We start from the raw sequence: 24,670 nt of genomic DNA on the forward strand, positions 1-24,670 counted from the left end.
TTTTAGGCCTTCGCCGAGTGCCCCTGGCACTCGGCATCTCCCCTGTTTCCCGTAGTGCTGGGGATCAAAACGAACAGAAAAAATCGAGTCCTGATGAACAATAGGGTGACTTTAAACAGGAGAGACGAGGGCTTTTTTCCCTAACAACAATACAATGTAACTGAATTAGTGGAACAACACAGTTTAGATTGATTGAACAATCTTTGTGTTTTTTTGTGAAAAGTGAAACTTTGCACTGTTACATACTCCTGGCCATACACGATTGATAAAAAGATGCACAGTGTATTAACTTGAAGAATAGCACAGTATATAGAACTCTAAAGCGTAGAACGTACTTATTCAGCAACTTTAGATGGTCGATCGTCCAACATTTTGGTATAATAATGCTGGGCATACACGATGGAAGAAATTAAGAGCGAGCACACGCACACGGTACACGACGTCAGAACGAAACACACAAGACAACTGATGGAACCACATTTGCATGCAAATTAAATCTGTTGCAGACGGCAGAGTGACACATGCGTCACCCCAGAAACACAGGAAATAAAGCGAGGCACAGCCGCCAACCTCAATTAGCATAGTATTCGGCTGCTGCTTATGGAGGTAAAACACAAGAGAAATTAACCTCCTCATTATTCGTAGGCATAGCTCGATGGCGTGGTACGCAGAGGACGAGAGATATCGTCACAAAGTCATCGTCAGGCGCCGCCGGCAGTGGCCGCAAGGCAGACCCACTGGCCGACGAAGACCTTCGCGCAGTTGATGTTGGGGTTGAAGCCGAGGAAGTCGTCCTGGGTCAGCCCCGCGCCCTGCGCCACGGAGAAGCACGTCTCCTCCTCCTGCACCCCGTGCACCTTGCTGCAGCTCAGCGACGGCACCGCCGCCGCGGCATCTTCCTGCTGCTTCACCACGTAAGCTGCAAGGAAATTTTGCCGCAGGTCAGAGAGAGACTGCATGCACAGGTCAGAGAGAAACATGTGTGGCTCTACCACCTCGAGACGCGTCGCGATTCACCGCGATCCTCGCGTTGAGAGGCCTGCGCGCGCCGGCGGCGCCGGCGAGGGCGACGGACACGAGGAGGGACGCGATCAGAAGAGCGGCGGCGGCGCCGTGGTTGGCCATGTTGCGATGCTCGCTGCGCGCGTGTCGGCGTGGAGAAGGAAAGGAATGTGCGTAAGCTCGAGTTGGTGCTGGGAAGAGGGTCTGGTTCGCTCCTTCTTATAGCTTTGGCTACCGTAGAACGAAGTTGATAAGTTGCAAGCAAGCCCGGGCAGCACGGCCTTGGGAACGTCGCACGACGGGTGAATCGGAGGTGTAACTCGTGGAAGTGTCGTCGATTCACTTTTTTTGCAAGCCGGCTAATCTTTTGCAATTTGGCACCGGGCCAAGTGAAACATAATTTAAAGGAGATGTTTATGATTCCAATGGAGGTCACTTGGAATATTCGGTTATCCATATACAGTAGGATTTTGACTGACCAACGATCTTTTTAATCTTTTTGCCTTGTGTTCCAATGGATATAGTGAAGTTTTGTGAGAAGCACGGAGATGTGCCTCCAAGTTAATATTACCCTCTAAATTTCTGACTAGAGGAAACCGAAATTTAGCCTCGAATTAATCCACATAAACATGTCTAACTCCAGTTTTGGAACTTGAGGGTGAACAAGTCATAAAGCAATCTGGGTTGCAAATTTTGGGTTCCTGATTTTTTCCCCTTCATATGTATATCAGTATGCAAACTATAGAGCTTGATGAAATCTACAACTTTGTAGTTGGAACCATTCCTTTTAATGCCAAAATAATCAATATAATGTTCATAGCTACTCCTTCCGTCCCAAAATACTATTCATTTTGATTTTTAAAAAGTAAAAAAGAATAGTAATTTGGGATGAAGGGAGCACAAATAAACATTTTATTGATTATTTTTGCATCAAGATCTTTCAAAAAATATGTGAGCTACAAATTCATAGATCTCGTCAAGCTCTATATTTATAATATAATTTTTTCTCCCTCTGAGTTCATATGAAAATGTTATGATTTTTCTAAGATGCACCGTGCAAAAAAAGGACATTGGGAAATTCCGCTGAGTATAGCCAGTTCAAATGACTACACAAATATAAATTTATAATTTGTTTATTTGGAAAATTGTTTCCGCAAATCACTAAGATAAAAAATACTCCACACATGAAATTGGGATCTCCTATATAGCACACGGAAGATAGATAAGCAACATGGCTTAAAGTTCATTAGGCCCAATTAGATATTTGAATTCAACCTTTCAATAGATAGATTTCAACATTTTTCAAATAATAAATCAACATATCGAAAATTGCAGATTCAACCATTTTAAAAAGCTAGATCAACATTTAAAAAATACTACCTTCAACATTTTTCCAAAACTATTTCAATATTTTTAGCAGATTGATTCAAAATTTATCAAATACGATATCAACATTTTGAAAAAAAAAAATGGCATCTAGCAATGGCATCCGACGGCCCGGCGGCGCCCGACGGCAGCGGCGGCACACGGCGGCCGCCCGGGCGGCGGCGGCGTCCCAGATGAGACCGGCACCCGTGGGTCGGCCGGCAGTCGCGAACGGCGGCGGGACACGCGAGGCTACCGACGTTCGCGGACAGCGGCGGGTCGCGGGGTGCCAGCGGCCGATGGACGGCGGCGGGGTGGACGGCGCGGTGACGGCGCTCGCGGCGGTGCGTGAGAGAGATGGGTAGGGTTGGGGAGAGGAAGCATATCCAACGGATGAAAATATTTGCACGAATCTCAAACACCAGCTTCCGGAAGTCATCTAGGATTGGAGCATGAAACTCCGCAACCGCAAGCCTCGCACCCAGCCAAGACAGAGACCCACAGGCCAGTTTCTTCATGGTGGAACGTGGAAGCCCAAGTTCCCGGTCGGCCCATCTACACAGATGCCCTCAGCGGGCCTGATTGTACAGAGCCTCTTTTTTTTTTTCTGAAACTGATTGTACAGAGCCTTGGTCACACACAAACAAACCACCGAAACTAGTTCACCCCGTTGAGCGATCAAACGACTAAAAAGTCCGTCCGTTATCGGGCTGTTGTCGGCCGCCGTATCGTCAACCAACCGCCGCCTAGCCTAGTCCAATGCACGCGCTCGACCGGGCTGGGGCATCTGCCGCACACCAAATCAAGCCACGACGATGTCGCCGCACTGTCGGCACGAACTTTCGGCACCAGCTAGCACCTTTCAGGCAGCTAACGATGTTCGACCTCTGAACATTCCGATCCCTTTCTATACGAGCACCAGGTCAGCACCGGCGCACGGCGGGCGTGAGAAAAAAGCGGAGATGCTTTAATTTCGTCACATCGCGAGGAATCTCCCTCTTGCTTGTGAACAAGGGCACCTCCAGAGCAGATTATTCGATGCGCTCGCTCTTCTATCATCCGGTTCGCGAATAAGAATTTTTCGACTCCGGGCCACCACTAAAGTCCCGCCCCCAGGTGGTTCTATCCGTGGATAATCTCGTTGCGATTATTGAGACGTTGTGAGCATCGTGGTTGTTTGTTTTGCCTAGCTAATGCATGGTAAAACCGTGGCGGCCGTCGTTGCTGGATGCTTTTCGTAGTACCATGCACATGCAAGTATGCAACGACGCAGCTGATGTGACAGTTTGCGTGTTTCCTGGCCACGGAGATTTTTTCCACGCCCGGAGATTGCAGGGTACCAATTCCATCTGATCAAAACACGTGTAACATCTCCAAAGTCTAATCTTCAGTGGCAAGCTCTCCACGGGGAACGTACCCCGCCGCCCCTGGAAAGGCATGAAATTCAGACGCACGTACACACGATCGGGTGTCACGTGGAGCTGCCGGCAAATCACCTGACGAGATTCCTGGACACTGCTCTGCTCCGCTGGTCCGGCCTGTCCCGGCCCGGCCCGAGCAACGACGCCCCACGCGCCCACACCACGGTGCCGCCGGCGTGGCCGTCAGAGAAACAAAAACAAAAAAGGGAACGTACCCCGTCGCCGGCGCGCAGCTCCGCGTCCTCCCTCGCGATCGCTGCAAAGTGTCGTAGGCTCGCGGCGTTCTCGTCGGAGGAAAGGAAAAATCGCGACCACCAGAGGGAGCCCGCACCCCGGGGGGTCGGGAACTCGGCCACTCGGGACGTCCTGCCAAAGCCGAAGGACAAACGAACGAGCTGCTCCGCCGGCGACGCCAACTACTACAACCGTCCAAAGGAAAAGCCAAAAGAGTCAGCACCTAACCAACTCCACGAGCCTGACACGGGTGCCCCACGCCGCTCCGGGGCCACATGCCAGACGGACACGGCAACCGCTGCGGTCATCTGTTCGTCACCAGAAGGAGCAGCTGAGCAAGCAAAGCAACCGACCAAGTTCCAATTCCAACGGTCCCGCACCGCACCTGCATCATTCTGTTGGGCCCGCACGCAGCGCAACCCGGTGGGTGTGGGCCGGGAACAGAAGCCACGCGTCGTCGGCGCCGCACGTGGACCAAGCGGCGCGCGGCCCGCCCACCCGCTTATAAGCCACCGCACGCGCTCGGGCATCCCCCCGTGCCCTGGGCTCAGCTCACCCGTCTGTTTTTCAAGCTGCCCCCTTCCCTCTCCTCGAGCTCACCACACAAGGACAACACACACCGCACGCGCAAGGGAATCCCTCCCGGCTCCCATTCCCATTCCTTCCCTCCGCTCGCGGCTCGCCCCGAACCGAGCCCCCAGAGCCGGCGCTCGCTTTTAGGGCCTCCGCGCCGCGCCGTCTGCCCCAAGCGATTCGGATTCTCCCTGCCACCCCCAGGTGAGCGCGCGTGCGATCCCGGAGCTGAATCCTCTGCTAATCCGTCTCGTGAGGTTTCGAATCCTGGTTTATGCGGTAATAGCGCGGGTTTCTGCGTGATTCTGCACAGGCAACCCGTTTTTGGTTTCGTCTCCTCCTTTTCTATGCGCGCTGCTTTGAGTCCTGAATACCTCTGCAAATAGGAGCGCGATTCTGCTCTGGCGCGGTAAGGGTAAAGGGTTTTCCGACGTGTTCTTCGACAATGATTTGATTCTGGCTGAGTAGAGCGCATTTGTTTCGAATCCATAGTGTTGGCTGTGTTTCTACCTGTGGTTTGCCTTCGACAAAGTTGTCGCCTCGGTCTGATTCTGACTTTAATCGGGCTGATTGCTCACATTAATTCGACCGCCTTGATTGATATGAAATGATTCGGGCCTTCTTTCGAAAGGAAATGATTCGGTCATTTATGGCTACCTTTTCTGCAGAAAAGAAAATCAGCTATGGCTACTTGTTTTAGATTGTTCTAGGATACTGGCAGGTGACGCGATTTTATTGGCAGATTAACGATAGCAGCAATTTCTCCTTCAGATAATTGGCAGCAAGCCTTGTTGTCAGACTGACAGCGACAGCCATCTGTTATCGTGCTTTTGAAGGGATGTACGTCATGCGCTGGTTCTTTCCAAAGCAGCTGACGATGAACCACTTTCAGTTTCACCTAGTTTTGTATTGCCCATTCTGAAGCATGTACCACTTACTTGGAATAGAACAGAATCGTGCCCTCTGCCAAAAATGTAGTGCTGTGTTTGCAATTTACCAGCTTGCTTTTTGCCGGTGAAAGAACAGAAGTCAGAGCACACTTTAGAATCTTTAGCCTTACAGTGTATAATCATGTTTCTTACGTAGTATGAATATTGCAGGTTGCAGATTTCAATGGAGAACAACGTTGACAGAAATAACATGCTGAAAGAATTCTACATCCCAACTTATATTTTCGTGCCAGAGTCTCCAGTGGAGCATGTTTCTCAGATACCCACTTGCCCTGTTATTGTTTTTATCAACACAAAAAGCGGTGGCCAGCTGGGACGTAACTTAATTGTCACATACCGTAAGCTTCTCAACCATGCTCAGGTAGACCTTGTCTGTTTATGCAAATATGCTTGTTTGGTATCACATTGATCTTGCATTTTTTACAGCAGTAAATCAAATTATGGTTTTGCGGTCAGTCCTTAACTGTGTAAAATTCAGGTGTTTGATCTGCTTGATGAAGCTCCAGACAAGGTCTTGCACAAATTATATAGCAACTTGGAAAGGCTCAAGCACGGTGGTGATGCTCTTGCTTCTGAAATCCATAGGAGACTAAGGCTAATAGTGAGTGCAACCAGGCAATTTCATATAGCAAGATCTCTTCCTAATATGTATTGTATACCATTATTTTGTCTTTTTGTTTATTTGAATAGCATTAACATGTGTCTATTTTATCGTGGAAATACTATTAGGTTGCTGGAGGTGATGGAACGGCTGGTTGGTTGCTTGGAGTTATATCTGATCTTAAGTTAGTACATCCACCTCCTGTTGCTACTGTTCCACTGGGAACTGGAAACAACTTGCCATATTCTTTTGGATGGGTAAGTTTAAAACCAATACAATCTTTCTTTTCCTATTAGACAATCTTTACTGCAGTTTTCTGTACTTGTATGATCCTTTTATGTTCGGTCTGCTTTGACACATATAACTTTATGTAGAGACGAAATATTATGTAGTTATTTTCTCCTTCGCTTGTAATTTTTCAACTTTCATAGCTGTTCAGTAAGTCCATAGAATTTTACGTCATCTGTTGGATAAGCAACTGTTTCTTCTGGTGGTGGGTGGGAAAGTCCTCTTTATGTTGCCTTTTGTGAAGCCAGCTTTTTTGTTAGCCTGCTAGCTCCTATGGAATACTTCTTATGGCTGGCTGTCAATAATATCAACAATTAATATGCAGGGGAAGAGAAACCCTGGAACAGATCAAGATTCTGTCATATCATTTCTTCAATTGGTAAGAGAAGCAAGAGAGATGAACATTGATAGGTGGGTTTGCTTTTTTAAAAGCTTTGCTATCTTTCAGTATGAAATCGTTGTATGGTATATGGATGTTGACTAATACCGGTAATCACTCATTACAATTATTCAGCTGGCATATTGTCATGAGAATGCAAAGCCCAAAAGGTTCTCCTTGTGATCCAATTGCACCTCCAGACTTGCCTCATTCTTTGCATGCATTTCGCCGTGTGCCAAAGACAGATCCACAAGATATGGTAACAATGCTGGACATTACCTTTTCTTTTCCTTAATGTAGCATAGTTACTGCAATTATCTACCTTTTGCCTTTCGTTTTGGACACAGCTGTTGTTTACCCCTTTTCCTCTCGAAGAATATGATCCATCACCTTTGGTATATTTCAAGTGCCATGTTGATATGCATTAGATTAATATTTAATATGTTGATATGCATTAAGAACAACATCATTCCTTCTTCAAAATATGCTTTGCTTGTAGTCTCGTGCTATTCTGTACTTCATTTATTGGATTTCAGAATATTTAATTGGGATCTTTTCAACTTGTTGAATAGAACATAATGATTGTTTAATCTGTTCAGCTTGCTGAATGATACATGAGTTTTTTTTTTGGTTTTCATGTTTTTATCTACCTGAGTAGATAATTGTTTTGTGCTATATGTTTACCCTCTTCATTAACCGAGTTGCGTAAATGCTAGTTATTGGATCTGAGAAAAATCTTGTCAAAAAGAATTTGAGAAAAGTTGAAGAACTAATTTTCAAAAATATGTCGAGAAAATCAACCTTTTGAATTATGCCATGCCATTTCTTATGTATACTCTTTTCGCGGTGTTCCCAGGAATATTCTTACACATATCGTGGGGGATTTTGGAATTACTTCAGCATGGGTAAGTTCCTTGTTCTAAAAAGGTCTACATTTTAGGTTGCTTGTCAGTACATTGATTTTTGGCTCGTTTTGTAAACTGGACAGAAGAAACTTTCTCCTTAGCTAAAGTGGCAGTTTGAAAGACTCTTTATTCTGTAACAGGAATGGATGCTCAAGTGTCTTATGCATTTCATTCTGAGAGGAAACTGCATCCAGAGAAGTTCCAGAATCAGTTGTCCAATCAGGTGAAGTAAGCTGCTGTACTCTCTCTATTTTCTTAGTGCTGGTTGTTCCTTATGATTCATTGTCATTTATGATTTACGTACACTTTTTAGCCGTACAGAAACCAATCTCCTTGCTGTTCTTATTGCAGAAAACATATTTAAAGCTGGCATGCACACAAGGATGGTTTTGTGCCTCTCTGTTTCATCCGATGTCTCGGTAATTCTCTCGGTGGCACTAACTTGGCTGTGAAAGTGTCTTGTGTTGTGAAAAGGAATATTAGTCACAAGTCACGGTTCAGAAATTTGGTATTTATTCTATTCATTGAAAAAAAGGTCATGGTTTGTTAATAGGAGTAACATTGTAGTCGGCTCACACCACTTTTGTCATTTTTTTTCACTGGGCTTCAGGAATATTGCTTGCCTTTCAAAAGTAAAGATAATGAAGAAATCTGGAAAATGGGAAACATTGGAAATTCCGCAGAGGTAAGCCTGCTGTGCTCTTCCTTGTCTATATTCAATTCCTGCGCATCAGTCTGTTATCTGATCTCAAAACAAGTACTACAACTCAACCCTACCCATTCTAGAAGTTGCATGTAAAATTTCAACAGATATCATGCTAAACCAATCCGCAGAAAATACCCTAAAGTGGTGTTGATAGGCCACACCATCACCATTCACCAACTCAATATTTTAAAATAGTAAACAAACGCTGAGCATGCTGAAGAGTTTTGGATGCTGTGTGCTCAACTCTGAGCGCTGATGGAACATTGAACTTTCAATTATAGAATAGAGAATGCTGTAGCATATAATCCTCATGGTTGTCTTATGCGCCATCTTTCTAATTTGAACGCATCACGGTAGAAGCACTAGATGATTATAATATTTTCAGATGATTGCCTTTGGTGTCATGATGTCAGATTACTTCTTCAGAGTTCAGAGTCAGATACTATTCTGTAATGTTCTGACCAAGTTTTTAACACAAATGCAGTATCCGGTCCATTGTTTGTCTCAATTTGCCCAGCTTCTCTGGTGGACTAAACCCTTGGGGAACACCAAGTAGGAGGAAGCAAAGAAAAGTGAGTTTAAGACATTAAGCTACTGACATTCTTCTACAGCACTTCTTTTATACCATTGAACTCGATTTATTCCACAAAACAAAAATTGTACGCGAAGATTTTCAATTTCATATTTGATTCGTTCATGTGAAATATACCATTGCAGAGAGACTTGGTAATGCCTCCACTTGTGGATGATGGCCTTCTGGAGATTGTGGGTTTCAAAGATGCTTGGCATGGGCTTGTCTTGCTATCCCCCAAAGGCCATGGAACTCGTCTTGCTCAGGTTTGCTACTGCAGACTGGATCATTACTTGCTGTATTTCTCCCATCCACCCCCACATGCATTGCTACCAGATCGCCTATCAGTCATTAGATGGGCCTAAGTGGCGCATAAAACTAGTTAGAACTTAGAACTCAAATGCAAGTTCAAGTGTTCAACTACACAAGCAGCAGGACGGAAAATTTGAAAGCTCCATTCTGGAGCTCAGTCAAACCTCTCTGCTTCAGCATGTTTGAACCCCTCAATTCAAAGAAAGCTAGTTCATGAACACTGAATTTCTTTTCATGGGCAGGCTCACCGTGTTCGATTCGAGTTCCTCAGAGGTGCAGCCGATCATGCTTACATGAGAATGGATGGCGAGCCCTGGAAGCAACCTCTTCCAACAGATGATGGCAAGGTCGTGGTGGAGATCTCCCATGCTGGGCAGGTCAAGATGCTCGCGACCAGAGACTGCATAGCCAAAGGCATCCATGAGTCGTGCCCAGCTATTTCCACGGTTCATCCAGAGTCCAGCTCCAGCGATGACACGGACGATGACTTCGAGGAGGAGAGGAGGAACTTTGGGGCTGCCTTGTCATTTCGGTACACGGGCGATGTGAACAAACAATAAAAGGTCGTGTTTTACTTTGTTGAGCCTTGTACAGTTGTTTGCGTAGGCCGTAGCCCGTAGGAAGTAGGTTGATGCTCTAATTTACGTTGTCCATGTAAGATAACTTTGGCTGACAAGTTTGTTTTGTTATGTCAAAGTTGTGTTGCGCCGTAGTCATACTAGGATTCTGGGGTGACTACTGACTGACCATCTTGTACTATCAGTATATTTGAATGCAGTTTTTCTTCAGCAATTCATCGACTGAGAACTACACTGGTTTTAGCAAAGGTATTTCGATCATAGAAATCTTACCAGACGAGTCAAGCCACAGTTCTGAACTGAGCGCCATACTAACTTGGATTTGAATTCAGTTAAATAAGCAAAAAGATGAATTTCTAAATTCATTTCAGTGGCAGGTACAGCCGTACATCACGCGTTGGATTTCAGGCTGCATTAGGGATGCGACTTAAAATTAAATATAACCAAGTTCAGTACAAACCCTGGATACAGCATTTGATACACTCATCTCACCAATCTCCAGCGCCGTGCCATGCTTGCCCAAGTCATACGCCACTTTGTTACTCTTCCTGACAGTGCTGAAAATGAACTTCGTCAAAGCAGATGCATCCAGAACCCAGCTCTGAAGATTACTCCGTTGACACCCATGTCTCCCTCAGTACCTGCAAGATAACACTAGATTCTGGGCAATGAAATTTCTTCAGTTTTAATCTTTAGCGGTTCAATGGTTTCCATGTTCGTTTACCAACTAATTTAAGTGATGTGATTAAGTGGAATAATAAAATATTACTGCATAACTATGAGCTCACCTGCAGAATAGGTCCCTGATCTCCTTTCTCCTCCACCCACTTGCTTGGGTCTGTTGCATCTTGAATTGTTAAAATTAGTTTCTCACATCTCCATCATAGCCAGCAATCACCTATTGAAACATAGAATAACATTAGAATCTGATACCAGACTTAGCTATTTGAGGATAAAGCATGTGTGATAGATTCTGATGTTCCAGGAGGCCAGTAAAAAAATAACGCCATAAACCTACAGCAACCCAAAAAGAAGTTAAAAAGCTTACAGCATACAAATTCTCGATGACGAAGATCGTAAGAGCACACCTGCCTGTTTAAAGTCAAAAAAGGGCATCCAGACGACATTATATTCTAATAATTCTTTGACAAGCCAATTTTAAGTTACAGAAACCTGGGTAAAAACATTATTCAGTGAGGAATGTTGTCATCTGCGCTCTTGAACGGCAAATGAAATAAAAATAGAAGGTACTGTCTCACACAGCCCTGGAGGGAAAAGCAACAGGACACATACCCATAGCTCATGAAAGAAAAGCCCAAAATCATTGAAGACAAGCATGATGCATTACAGATTAACAAGTCAATGTGTTAGTTGAAAACTCAAAAGTGTCAAGTAAAAAAAGTGGATTGTATTCTTTACTGCCACAGTATAAATCTATGAACACCAAACTTCTTTGCTTGTGCTTTACTCCGGATTCATTTATTGGTCTCGTTGGTCTTGAGTCTTGACACTTCGAAGTAAGGTTCTTGAACAAGATTATTCTTGTTAGTGAGATTTCTACAGCCTAAGCCTATTCAAATAAAAAATGCTTTTGGCAATATATGACACTGTGTACAATTTTTTGGTATAAGAGTAAGCTAAAATCGGAAACTATATTTCCCAGGGCATAAGTACATAAACCTAAGCAGAAACTCACATTGTCATGATTCCTTCATACGAGATTATGGGCCCTCAAACAACCATCTACATGAAGCACAGAAGGCAGCCATCAATCTGCTTTACTGTGGATAACGAATAAGCACTTAGTGCTCTGATTCATCATGACTAAAAGGGTATGCCCAGCTTGATCTTCAACCTTATTGCCACTCTTCTATTAAGTTCTTGCTTACAACTCCTCTTGAACACAACTCGCTCAGTAGATCTCGGGCCTCCTTCAACAAACCCTCATGAGCAAGGCCTTCAATAAGTATAATGTAGGTTGATTCATTGGGCATGCATCCGTTAGATACCATGTAGGCAAAAAAGTCAATAGCATTATCTATTTCACATCTTTTACAGAGCCCAAGTAGTATCTTGTTATACACCACAGCTTTGGGTCTCATTCCAATATCTTGCACTACGTGAAACATTTGAATGGCCTCTTCAACTCTATCTTCTTTTGAGAGGACACCAATGATTGAAGAAAATGTAATTATATCTGGCGAAACTCCCTTGCTGACCAAGCCTTGCAACAACTCCAGGGCATCTTCTGAACTGCAATCCTTGGTGATCCCATCGAGTAATGTATTATATGTAATCAGGTTAGGGGTGCAACCATGTTCCATCATCTGCTCAACGAGTTCAATTGCTTCCTCAAGAAATCCTTTTTGACAGAAGAAACTCACAAGAACATTGAAAGTCACTGCATTTGGAGGGCAATCTCTACGAAGCATCTCAGCTATGAGCTCTGCTGCATCATCTAACCGTTCGGCGTTGCACAAGCCTGTCAGTAAAGTAGTATATGTGATGGTATTGGGTTTGCAGGGCATGCTTCGAAACAACTCTAGGGCACTGTCAATACGTCCTTGCACACAGAATCCATTAACAAGAGCATTGTATGTGACAACACCCACAGTACACCCATGCTCTGACATTTGCTCAATAAGCATAATAGCTTTCTCTATCAACCCCTTTTGGCACAATATGCAGATAAATGTATTGAATGTCACCTCATTTGGGGGACAATTCTTTCGGACCATCTCTTTCAGAAGCTCCTTGGCATCATCCCATCGTTCGGCACGACACAAGCCCTTCAACACCGTAGTATAGCTAATGGTATCTGGATTGCACCCATAGGAACCCATATTATTTAAGAACTTAAAGGCATCGTCAACTCGGCCTTGTTTGCAAATAGAGTTAATGACAATATTGCACAAGGTAGTGTTGGCTGAGCATCCATGCCATGTCATTTGTTCAAGAACTTGAATCGCTCGCTCCACCATACCTCCTCGACAAAAGAATCTAATCAGCATGTCAAAAGTCACCTCATTCGGCATGCAGTTCCTCTCCATCATCTCAGCAAAGAGCTCCTCAACGTCGTCCCACCGCTTAGCAGCGCACAGGCCCTTCAGGAGGGTGGTGTAGCTGACAGTGTCAGGCTGGAATCCGTAAGAGGACAACCTGTCCAAGAGCTCCCTAGCGTCATCAACACGGCCTTCCCTGCACATGCCATTGATGATGACATTGTAGGTAACAATGTTGGGCATGCATCCCTTGACACGCATCTCGTCCAGGACCGCCATGGCCTGCCCAAACCCGCTGTTCTTGCACAAGGCCTCGAGGAGCACGGTGTAGGTGACGACGCTGGGCTGGCACCCGCGCCGGAGCATATCGTCGAGCAGGCTGAGCGCGTCGGCGACCCTGCCGCGGTCGCAGAGGCCGCGGACCAGGGGCGTGTACGTGTACGCGTCGGGCGCGACGGGCATGGACGCGATGAGCCTGCGCGCGGCGTCGAGGTGGCCGTAGCGGCAGTACCCCGCGACGAGGGTGTTGTAGGCGAAGACGTCGACGGGCGAGCCCGACGTCTCGGCGGCCCGGAGCACGCGCGCGGCGTCGGAGGTGCGCCCCCGGCGGCAGAGGTTGCGGATGAGCTTGGTGCAGAGGTACACGTCGGGGGGCTCCCCGTCGCGGGAGGCGGAGCGCTCGACGAGGCGCGCGGCCCCGGCGAGGTCCTCGCGCGCGATGAGGCGGCGGAGGCGGGCGCTGGCCGGGTTGGGCGCCGGGGACGCATTGGGTGACTCGGGCCTCGTGGCGGCGGCGGCGGCGGGGGTGGCGAGTTGGTGGGGCTTGGGGTTGGGGAAGGAGGCGTGGGGGAAGGGGAAAGAGGAGGGGAGGAGCCCGGCCATGGTGGCGACCTGGTAGGGGTGGGAGTGGTCGCGGCGAGGCGGGCGTGTGCCGTGTGGTGTGGTGTGGGGAGCATCGTCATGGTGACTCCCCGTGGAGATTGGGCGGGACCGGATCAGATGAGTAACGGTTGGTTCCTTTCCTCAGCTCGGGCCGGGCTGCCGCTGAGCGGCCTCTCAGTCTCAGCTTTTTTTTTTTCTTAACAAACCAAGTTTGATGTACCAGAAAAATACAAGATTACGGTCCTAAGAGGCTATAAGCGGGAAAAGGAAAAGTAAAGAAAAATAAAGTTGGATTAGGATGTAAACGCGGCCGCACCACTCCACTCGACAACGGCAGCAGAACCGAAGCTTTTACTGCGGCACCCACCAATATTCTTACGCTCGTGTAGTCATCGAAAACATCCAGACGTGACTCCGCGTTGACAGGAAACTGAGAGAAAAATAGACCAAGAAGGTCAAGCCACGTGGGACCCTCTCAGACTAGTTGAAGCCGTGTAGTCCAAAACTCCGAAATTCGCAGCTTGTTTACAGGTTCCACTCGCTTTCGATGATTGTATATATACAGAATAATGAACCGTATCAGTACAACTAACAAGCATACGAGCTTTCAGCAATCCACCTATTGGACAACATCACAAAAGGAACTACAACCTTCTAAGGAACAGACGCCGCGACTGCATCCAGATTCCAGAACAGCTAGCCGTTCAGTTTGGACTTTGAACAGCACATCCCATCTCATTGCTTCAAACCTTGCACCAGCCAGTTGTTGATCTTTACAAAAGAAAGCATAACATTACTTGCGGAGAGATAACTCAGGCGACACCGATGAGTTCTTCAGCGTCATCGATCCTTGCACCGCAGCCCTCCTTCCTCTTCCTTGTAACTTTGCTTCTATACAGACTTGAACTGGAGATCCTGACCTTCGTTTCTTCCGGGGTCGCCGAACCATTCCGCCTTCTCTTTGGTGTTAAGTTATCAGTATCTCTGCCCTTGTTCTTTATGGGCGTCCCGTCATCATTAACACCACTGTCCGAACAAAGGTGACTGAAGTGATGAAGGGGATTGACGTAGCAGAATGATGTCCTGACAATTCCTACGACTGTTGATGGCCGCACTGTTTGCATAAAGTTCTCCAACTCTGAAAAACAAGCATGCTCGGAATACGGCAAAGTGTAAGAATCCTTGTCAAACAGCTTTGGTGGTGACAAGGGATCATAGTCCATTCCTTTGTCTCGCCCTTTGCACCTGATAGACTTTGCTGGTGATATACCCTTGGGCATGGCCTTTCCTTCGCTGCTCTTCAGAAGCCAAGGAATACCGGAAGGCATGATCCCTATGGTGGGGCACACTTCGTTCAAAGCTTCAAGAGTCTCAATGGTGACACTGTATCTTGGAACAGCACGGATCCTAGTCAATTTGGTCTGCGTGGTAAAGATCTCATGGTTTTCATCAATTCCTAGAAGGTGTATTGTCAGTAGGCGCTGGGGCCAGACCCAAATCTGATAGAAAAATTGAAAGAACACATTTCAGAATTAGGAAGCTGAACATGTAATGTTTAGAGAAATAGATAAAACATAGGCTGATCTGGGCAAACATTGATACTGAAGCAAGTTAACTTTGAACCATAGAACATCAGTAAGTAAGACATCTGCCAATGCCATTTCAATTATTTCTCAAAAGAAATGCATCGCCACCAAGGCTCTAAGGAAAATACATGGAATTAGTATATTGGGAAAAAGAGGCTACAACCTTTGTTTGTAGTTCTCTGGATATGTGAAGCAAGAGGTCTTCTTTCCCAAGAGTGTCAACACCAATGATAACTTCATGGTTAGGATGTGCTCGAATAATATTGACCATCTGCATTTCAAAATTAAGAAACATAAGCATCAGCAATTGCAATATGGTGAACTAAATTGATTTCTATTTTGGCCAGCACAGTGCATTCATTTCAGCACACAAAAACATAAGCCCTGACGATCTGATTACAAATTGCTAGTGACGTCTTATTGAAGGTGGCCTGTTCACAATGGCAGCACTAGTAGGGCAAGCATCCCTAATACATGCTCAATTAGCCGCATGATGAACTGCATGATTTTAGTGGCTTCTCTTCCTGCTGTCTAATGCAGGCAAATAGCAACCAACGCATGCACATTGGACTTCACTTTTCACAGTGACATTTTGGCCTGAGTAGCAACAAGCTACACTGATCTTCTAAGGAAACGCTAATTACTAAATATGAGTAGCTTCGTGAACCATGAATGCATGCTCAAGCTGAGTCTAGAGAGATTTAAATAAATTAAGCTGTAGCCATTTCTCACTGACAACTCACGATAGGCTCTGAAACGTGCATCTAAGTGTATGTGTATCTAGTGATTCTGATGACTTTCAGGCTTTAGTGCTTCGCAGGAATTTATCTTGCAAATAATTGAAGCCGTCCTCGATGCTAGATGGTTTGAGTAAGCGCGGAAATGGACCCTACAGGTTCGTCAAACTGAACCATCATGCAACGAGGACATAAATCAGCACAATCATCAATCCATCACGCTGATTTAAGCGAGACTGACCTGCTCAGCGACGACGGGGCGCGGTGGGAAGTTGAGCGACGGGTGGCAGTAGGTGTTGTCCAGATAGAGCAAATCGACGGTATCTCCGCCGAGCGCGTCGAGAAGCGCCTGCTTCGCCCGCCGGGCCTTGCCGCACCCGAGCTCCCACCGGAAGTCCCCCGTGTAGAGCATGCACCCGAGGTCCCCGCGGAAGAGGTACATGAGCGAGCCTGAGCGCAGGGACCAGACCGCCGCCGAATCGCGCCGCAGATCAGCAATTCAGAACCATCCCGCCGTGTGCGGATCAGGAGGGGGAGCCGGGGAGGGGTGAGGGTAACGTACCTGGGCAGTGGAGGGCGGGGATGGCGGTGACGCGGAGGGACAGGGGGCGGTCGGAGGTGGGGGAGGAGAGGGAGAGCGTGGCGGAGGCGCCGGGGGCGAGCGGGCGGAGGAGGGAGGCGTCGATCCCGGGGAAGCGGGTGGGGAGGAGGCGCGCCGTGGTCGGGGAGCAGTAGAGCGGGCCGTGGCGCCACCCGCCCGCCGAGGCGAGGCCGCGGGTGTGGTCCTGGTGGAGGTGCGTCAGGAAGTAGGCCTGGCTGCCAGCGGAGAACTTGTCCACAGACACCAGGCCCTCCTCCATGGCTCGCCGCCCCACCCGATGGCGATCCGGCCGAGCCGATGCTTCACCTCGCCTCACGCCGTCCCCCTCGCTCCGCCGAGCATCCTGCTGCCGCCCTGGAGTTTTGGTCGCGCCTCTTTCCCTTGGAAAAGGGAGGGAAAGAAGCGAGGCGGGCGCGCCAAATCGAAAAGTTCAATGCTGACGTGTACATGGCTGCAACACAGGCGATTGGGTTGCAAATCGCGCAAGGATCGGGGCATCGAGCATGGCAAATGGCAACATGGCATTTGTTTTGACAAATTTATTTCTAATGAATTCTTCACAAAGCAGTCTTACAAATACTCCTACAAACATAAACACGCAAGCACAAGCTCATGCTTTTAGCAGCAGAAACCGCTCAACTAGACAATTATTCTTTCCAACAAAGCAGTAAATACAGAATAGTGGTCCTCTATTAACCAAGCATCCAATACAGTAGCAAGCTGAATAGATGTCATGACCGTGTAGACAACGACGAGAGAATACAACGGTCGTCAACTGGCTTTGCAAAAACAAGATAGATTCGGGAGCCCAGCATAAGCATCCGTAAACCATAAGACAGCTCCAACCCACTGGAAGTGTACTCTACATTGAACATCTCACAAGCAAACCGACAAAGACTCCGATGATCTAGGACTCCAATATGAAACTCTAAACGGGAAGCAGCCTGCTGATGGACCCAGTTTATGATACGCAGTGGACATAGAAGCAAACATAAACAGCCAGTTGCATCTTCCAAATACACAAGGATCCTCTCACCACAAGCTGCATGTGTTCCTTTGTGCTTCAGCTCCATGCCATTGCCTCAGTTTTCTGCTGTGCACCAAAACAGCGGAATCAAAATCCAAAATCCAGTGGCAACAAGCAAAGCTCCCCAGCACAGGAGAGGCAGATAGCAGGCAAGTATGTGAAAGGCATAATTATCGGATGAATGCACGAGGCTCAAGAAAAGGAAAATTGGCATTGGCATACAATACGAGGAAGCAACTGGTTATGCTTATATCAAACAGGCACACTCAACATACTAGACAAGATAGCAAATGAATGTAAGTTGTAAATAGATGAAACAACAAAAGTGAATAAAATGCTAATGCAGAATGCTCCTTCAAAATAGATGTTTAAGAAATGGCATCATACATCGGCACCAGCATTCTACTCCGTGAAAGAATTTTCTCAAAATCACCCCATATAATCAAAATATATTCGGAAGGCACCACTACAGGAGGTAAGACAAAAATATGATGAAATGTGATTTTTTCAGATGGATAATTGCATATGATAACAAATTAATGTACACAAACAGAACGAACAAAGCATCTTTGGTATCTCAAACCATCACAAGTAAGTTGCCAACACTTAGAAACCACTAGGACATTTCTAGCCCAAACTAAAGCATTTAGCACATCATATAGTTCAAATGTGTAAATATCATAGTCCTGGAATTTTTTTGGTTTGTTGCTATGCTTTTCTGCTACTAAAACATGCCAAACTCCCTATACCCTATTGTCACAATTTGCCCACTGGTAAGCTCACAATGTTAAGCCAAAAAGTGTGTCAACTGGCAACAGTGCCGATGAACTAAAGAGGCCCCCAGTCCAGATCAATTTCTATCAAACAACAATGTAACCAGGTAAGAAGACTAGCAGATAATAGTAACTACATCCATTATGAGGTCACTTAGAAATGAAGCATAAGATGGACAGATATAATGCTTCAATCAGTAATCTGAGGGAAATGAGGCGTCGTTTGAAGTAACTTAGTGTCATTGGCAGTTATTATGCAAGTATGCAATGCAGCTAGGAAGAAGTAACAACAAGAGAGGATGAAAGTAACTGATATCATCAAGGCAACAAAAGAAATGAGGTTAGAGATACGACTAAGAGTAACAGGTAACCTCAAGGCAATTACATATAGGCGGGGCCCTTATCAGGGCAAATGTATCAAAGGACAAAAGGAAAGGATACTGATACCAAAGATATGATAAAGGTGTCACATAAATAATCCATCAGAAGCGCAAAGAATTAGAGTGATGATTTTTAATTGTCTACATCCCTAGTATGTTATGATTTTTAATTGTCTACATCAGAAGCACAAGTAATCAATATACTTTACACTGGAAGTATGTGATGAATTTTAGTTGTCTACATCCCTAGACGAAACCTTCCAAAAAGCAACTATGTTGAAGTGGGAACGCCTTCAATGGAGGTGACAAGGAAATAAATTATCATTTTAGGCCTTTCTAAAGAGAGAGCAAGTAATCCTGAACTACTTTGATCAAATTGAAATTTAGGCTAGGTATCTATGAGAAAAATTTGCAAAGCATCCAACCGGAAAGTATAGTCTGCCATTTTGAATTATAGATCAGTATTCAGTAGAGATACTACACCACCACCACCCACACCAGCCTTGGGTATTGACATTACAGTTTTGATTACCAGTGTCCTAGGTTTGCTTACTATCCTGGAAATTGCAGAGCCTGCTATATTCATTTATTGTGCTTACTCTGCAGAAGGTCAAATTTCTAAATTGAGAAAATATTTCATTTTCTGTACCTCGCGTGAGTGGCTAAGCATAATAATGTTTTTCCATTAAGAACGGATAGAAGAGCTGCATATTAATGAAAGACCATCAGCGAAGATATGCGGTTTGCATCACAGTGTTATTGTCTCGGTACAATTCTGCAGTTTGCAGCACAGTGTTATTGTCTCAGTACAATTCTAAGAGAACCGCCAGCGCCAAACATCTAGCAATAGAGACTACCAGCATTGTTAACATTTTACAGAAGTCTGAAGCAAGTTAATTGATTCAGCAAGACTACCAGGAAACAATACTAGGCCATCAAGCTTGTCACTGTTAACAAAAAGTATGAAACAGCTAATTCTGCACTAACATTTTCTTCCATATTTGATATTTCTGTGCTTAATCGTTTCACGAAAGTTCTTCATGGCAAAATAGCCAATCAGCATGCAAAGTCAAAACTGTGGAGCTAAGCAAAGGAAGGGGGCAGACCTTTCTGCACCTCAGGGGCGTCGTGGTACACAGGTTCATCCTCTGGCACAGTGTGCAGCTCATCTATTGCCCCAGCTGCATCTCCACCAGCACCTGCAGCATCATCCGGGTAGCGAACAACCACAACTGGGCAGACACAGTGATGGACGCAGTAATCACTAACGCTCCCAAGCCTCCCCTTGCCGCCCTTCCGGTGGGCACCGAAACCACGGCTCCCCATGATCATAGCGGAGAGGCCGAGTCGCTCGGCCTCGAGGCAGAGGCGCTCCTTCATGTCGTGGTCCTTGACGACGTGGATCTTGAAGGGGATCTGCGCGTCGACGAGCGGCTGCGCGAGGTCCTGCGCCTTGGTGGAGGTGAAGGCGTCGTAGTCCTCCTCCCGCTTCTTCTGCAGCTCCTCCTCGGTGGGCCCGCCCTGGGCGGCGGCGGCGGCGTCCTCGGCGGCGTCGGCCTCGTCGGTGACGGAGACAGGGATGGAGCCCCAGTCGGCGCCGTAGAGCACCGAGGTGGGGCGCACGTGGAGCAGCACGACGGCGTCCCCGGGGCGGAGGTAGTTCTGCACGGCCCACCTGACGGCGAAGGCGGACTCGTCGGAGAGGTCGACAGCAATGGCGATGCGGCGGTGCGGGGAGGCCGGGTTGGTCCCCGCCAGCGAGGAGAAGAAGAAGCGCGGGGAGGAAGGCTGGATCGCGGCCGCCTGCGCCGCCGCCGAGAGCCGCACCGGCGCCGGGGCCGGGGGCGCGTCAGCGCCGGAGGAGGGGTTGGTCGCCATGCGGGGTGGGTGGGAGGGGAGCCGATCGGACGGAGGGAGGGAGGGCGCCGCTAGGGTTCTGCCGAATTTACCCTGACGAAGAACAGCTCGCTGTTGTTATTTTTGGGGGGATTTTCCGGTGGCCGTTTGATCCGGGACGGAGGCGAGGGGAGAGGGGGGTTTTTGTTTGTGGTTCGAAATGGAATGAGGGGGGAGAGAGACCAGAAAGTGCGTGCGCGCAGGCAGAGCAACCGGGGGAGTGCGAGTGCGCCCTCTGACTTTGTGGATTTGGGGAAGAATAACTTCTTGTACACGTAGCGGCCTAGTGGTGCCCCACTGTCTGTCCCTTTTGTGTTCGTTTTTCTTGATTTTTCTTTTAGCTCGTTCCTTCACCCGTGTGATGATTTTCTATTGCTGCTTGACTAAAACCGCCTCTGGTAAAAGCTGGTTCATTTTCCTTCGGAGCTGAGGCGCTCTCGTAAGCGTACACGATTTTTCGCAAGAATAAGCATGATTCCTTGGAATTCCCTTGCAAATGGACAAATGGGGCCTAGTGAATAGTGATAGCTTGTTTCTTTAGTTGATGATTGGTATAAGTCTACAGATGGCGGTCCAGTCCACGATCGTGCCCGTTTTCTGGTCAATGGCCATGGGCCAATCGCCCATTCCTGAGCGCATGACGTGGTTCTTCTTCATCAAGGTCCGCGTGGAAACGCACTACCATTACCACATGGTCCCTTCACAGTCGCCGCCAGTTCATACGCGCAAGTTACCAAGGATGCAGTGAACCAAGGGGACTTTCTGACCGACTCCCAGCTCGAGGACTGCGACTGCTACGTACTCCGTGGTATCCGTCACCGGAGCAGGAGGAGCCGTGGGCGTCACGCCGGCCGGTCAATCAGCGATCCTCCGTACGTCGGGGCGGGCTAGGGCTCGCCTGATCCGGTCGCGTCGTGTACGGCGCGCCAAACCGGGAGGAAGTGGGGACGGCGGACATGGGCGGTTTGCAGCGGCGTTTGGTGCCGTCCGGCGTTCTACCGTCATCAGGTTGTTGACTGATTGATTCCGACCGTCTCTTTCCTTGGAAGTTCCATTCGGATATTCTTCCAGCATGTCCAGAGATCCTACTTGCAATCGGCCACGATTTCTGGTAACTTGCAATCAGCACAAGTAATCGGCCGTAGAATATCATCAGGAAAGCAATGTGGCACCGGCCTCCCAGCATCGTCTGTGCAAGCCGACTTGCAGCAGAGCATGACGAGGAGACGACCGTTTTTGTGTCGTGTCGTGCGTGCTATCTCGCTCCATGACTCCATCGATCGCACTCTTCTGCACGAGCTGTTCGCTGGCGAGCGGTGATCATGTCACTCTCGGTCATGGCTAGATCGTTCGTGCGTGCCTTCGTCGAGGGGCACTAGTACGTCGGTTAGCCTGGATTCGCGGAACAAAGAAACAAACAGCACAAAATAAAGCTTTTACCCCGTCGCGCATGAGTCACCCTCTTTCCCAAACCGAGAGAGAGTCTCCCCCGGATTCTCCTAGCTCCATCGAAGTGCACAATGCAAATATATATGCCATTGGGCCATTGGTGATCCGTGATCGGAAAGCAATTCGATTTCCATGTCAATACGCCGTGGCTCCTCCTATGCACCACGAAGAATCCGGTGTTCAATCGCTGGTATTATTATCGGCGCTGCAAGTGGTATTAAATAGCATTCTTAGCTGGTTGCTACAGCGGTAGCGGTACCCTACTTTGGATTTAGCGCCAACAGCCGCTATTGCTCGTGTTAGATCGTTATTCGATACATATGTGAATCAAGTGACATATTTATCAAATGATAATATTAATATTAAAAATAATTATTTAGATAATGATGGAGAATTACGGGATGACGAATGGCTTTTTTTTTCATTGATATGAGAATTTAATGTTAATATGCATCTATACATCTTGTTTATATCTATTGATTTGTGATTTCTTTGTGACCTTACCATGAAATGTAATGACTAACTTAAAACTTTATTTTTTAAGTAAACTTGATGTTTAATATTCATATATGCTCTAAAATTTTGATTATTTTTTGAATTTCGCTATTTGGACTTAGTGTCCGATATAGCACCCACTATCCGCGATCTACTACCATACCGCTAAACGGTACTCCATCCATCCCAAATTATTAGTCATTTTGGATTTTTGTAAATTCATACCTTTTACTATGCATCTAAACATATATATAGGTGCATAGCAAAACCTATATGAATCTAAAAAATTCAAAAAAGTTTATAATTTGGGACGAAGGGAATATTTAGTACCTTGGCACTGTCGCACTGCTACTACTGCGGTATTGCCATTTGAAGGCCACTCGTTCACAGTCGGCAGCATCTGTATATCAGTAAAGGTGTAGAGCCAGGGTTCCATTTTTTGGTGAAATTTCGCTATTACACTTATGCATATTTTTATTGTAAATATAGTAATCTAGACTCATATTTTTTATTATTTGTGTTGCATATTTTTCAACTCGATAGTTGTATAGCCATAAATTATACTGATCATTTGTTCACATAAAAAATCAAAAATCTTATAGTTTGCCAATTTGGTTAGGACTCTTAAAAAAATTTGGTAAAATTTCACAAAAAATTCGTGAATTTTGGCGGTGACCGAAAAAAATCCCAAAAACGAAATTGTAAACCTTGCGTAAAGCACAACTCATATGTCACAGGAACCTGGGTACTGGTGCTGTTGGTTGCTGCCGATATTCTGCTGCGAAGAGCATGGAATGTTCTCACCCCACAATGTCAAGCACCAATGCACAAAATATTCGCCGTCTCAAGAAATAAATAAAAGGGAGTTGCAGGAGGAGATGGTCACACCGGGCCACTCACTGCTCGCTTTACGCTATCTCTCTCCCACCTCCACGCTGGTGAATGGTGATGATGGCATTAGCCTTTTCTTCAGCAAGACAAGAGGCCAGAGCTTCTCAAACTCCTTTCCCCCAATAAAAGGAACAAAATCTTTAGATGCAACCTATGGTACTTCCCTTATCCTTTCCATAAAATTCTGGCCGGCCAGCCACTTGTCATGCTAGAAAGGTCAAAGTACGAGCAGATGCTTGAAAGAAGTCAAAATCAGCTGGTATGTGTAAAGAAAAAGCTGTAGGACCAACGTTGTAAATCATGGGCTATAGAATTTAGCGAAGTGGTCTTGGAAAAGTTATATGAGCTATAGCGGCAGCTATGGCATTTAGCGTTATGCAAAAAACCAACAAAATTTAGATCCAAACATTAGTAAGTTCACAAATTTCAGCTCATATTTCACAAGCACATGTCCAAGCGTAAGTGCAAACATAAAAAAAAAGTCACAACTCACAAGATAAATCATAAGTTATCACTCACAGTTTATAAATCACAACTGTATAAGTTCGTAACTCAGTCATAGCGGAGTCAGTCATGCTAGGCTATTGAATTTAGCGGTGCTATTTCATGAAATAGCGGAGTTAGCGGTAATATTTACAGTATCGTTGCGGCACCTGTCTAAAAATAGCTATAGCGATGCTATAGCGAGCTATTTGCAACAGTGTGTAGGACCTCTTCCGATACACATTAATCCCAGATGAAAACATGAAACATGGTGCGTATCAAGGTGAAAAAGGGGGCCAAAAGTGAAACGAGCTGATTATGAAAATGGTGGGTTTTTTTTGAAAAATCCCGTGTACAATATTTTTAGGTGTGGGTATTGATTATCCATGGAATAAAAAAATTTCAATCCTTTTTTGCTCCGTAAGTTTTTCTCATGATCGAGTGACACAACGTACCGGGGGGAAATTGAAAAAAGAGGCTGGTGGGCTGCGTTGTCATGCCTCGGTTGGGCCTAGCCCAAAACGGCCCATACTTCAGACACGTTGGGCCAGCAGCCTAGGGTTCCACGGGACCCGATTGCGGC

The 24,670-nt window shown here is 46.4% G+C and overlaps 5 protein-coding genes across 6 annotated transcripts; 1 reads left to right on the forward strand and 4 right to left on the reverse strand.

Moving 5' to 3' along the window:
* Window positions 1-312: 312 nt before the first annotated feature.
* On the reverse strand, window positions 313-1,475 carry LOC117858895 (uncharacterized). Its single transcript, XM_034742050.2, has 2 exons — window positions 996-1,475; window positions 313-919 (listed from the first exon to the last, which is right to left on the reverse strand). The coding sequence occupies exons 1-2, from the start codon at window positions 1,123-1,125 to the stop codon at window positions 702-704; spliced, it is 348 nt and encodes a 115-aa protein (XP_034597941.1). The 5' UTR covers window positions 1,126-1,475; the 3' UTR covers window positions 313-701.
* Window positions 1,476-4,574: 3,099 nt separating this feature from the next.
* LOC117858672 (diacylglycerol kinase 1) lies at window positions 4,575-10,099 on the forward strand. Its single transcript, XM_034741790.2, has 13 exons — window positions 4,575-4,799; window positions 5,696-5,906; window positions 6,024-6,146; window positions 6,275-6,403; window positions 6,760-6,845; window positions 6,949-7,072; window positions 7,670-7,718; window positions 7,859-7,941; window positions 8,070-8,137; window positions 8,329-8,403; window positions 8,909-8,996; window positions 9,142-9,261; window positions 9,550-10,099. The coding sequence occupies exons 2-13, from the start codon at window positions 5,709-5,711 to the stop codon at window positions 9,865-9,867; spliced, it is 1,461 nt and encodes a 486-aa protein (XP_034597681.1). The 5' UTR covers window positions 4,575-4,799; window positions 5,696-5,708; the 3' UTR covers window positions 9,868-10,099.
* A 183-nt stretch (window positions 10,100-10,282) lies between these two features.
* LOC117858671 (uncharacterized) lies at window positions 10,283-13,836 on the reverse strand. The gene has a single exon (XM_072293746.1). The coding sequence runs from the start codon at window positions 13,767-13,769 to the stop codon at window positions 11,742-11,744; it is 2,028 nt and encodes a 675-aa protein (XP_072149847.1). The 5' UTR covers window positions 13,770-13,836; the 3' UTR covers window positions 10,283-11,741.
* Window positions 13,837-14,264: 428 nt separating this feature from the next.
* On the reverse strand, window positions 14,265-17,220 carry LOC117858674 (uncharacterized). Its single transcript, XM_034741792.2, has 4 exons — window positions 16,655-17,220; window positions 16,334-16,542; window positions 15,519-15,626; window positions 14,265-15,268 (listed from the first exon to the last, which is right to left on the reverse strand). The coding sequence occupies exons 1-4, from the start codon at window positions 16,950-16,952 to the stop codon at window positions 14,582-14,584; spliced, it is 1,302 nt and encodes a 433-aa protein (XP_034597683.1). The 5' UTR covers window positions 16,953-17,220; the 3' UTR covers window positions 14,265-14,581.
* A 145-nt stretch (window positions 17,221-17,365) lies between these two features.
* LOC117858675 (universal stress protein PHOS32) lies at window positions 17,366-21,016 on the reverse strand. Of its 2 annotated transcripts, none has more exons than XM_034741793.2 (2): window positions 19,980-21,016; window positions 17,366-17,786 (listed from the first exon to the last, which is right to left on the reverse strand). In XM_034741793.2, the coding sequence occupies exons 1-2, from the start codon at window positions 20,749-20,751 to the stop codon at window positions 17,776-17,778; spliced, it is 783 nt and encodes a 260-aa protein (XP_034597684.1). In that variant the 5' UTR covers window positions 20,752-21,016; the 3' UTR covers window positions 17,366-17,775. The 2 variants fall into 2 exon arrangements, with proteins under 2 accessions (XP_034597684.1, XP_034597685.1); XM_034741794.2 differs by having other exon boundaries at window positions 17,366-17,783; window positions 19,980-21,008.
* Window positions 21,017-24,670: the final 3,654 nt, after the last annotated feature.

The sequence above is a fragment of the Setaria viridis genome, chromosome 5 (assembly GCF_005286985.2).
Source record: "Setaria viridis chromosome 5, Setaria_viridis_v4.0, whole genome shotgun sequence".
NCBI classification, from domain to species: domain Eukaryota; kingdom Viridiplantae; phylum Streptophyta; class Magnoliopsida; order Poales; family Poaceae; genus Setaria; species Setaria viridis.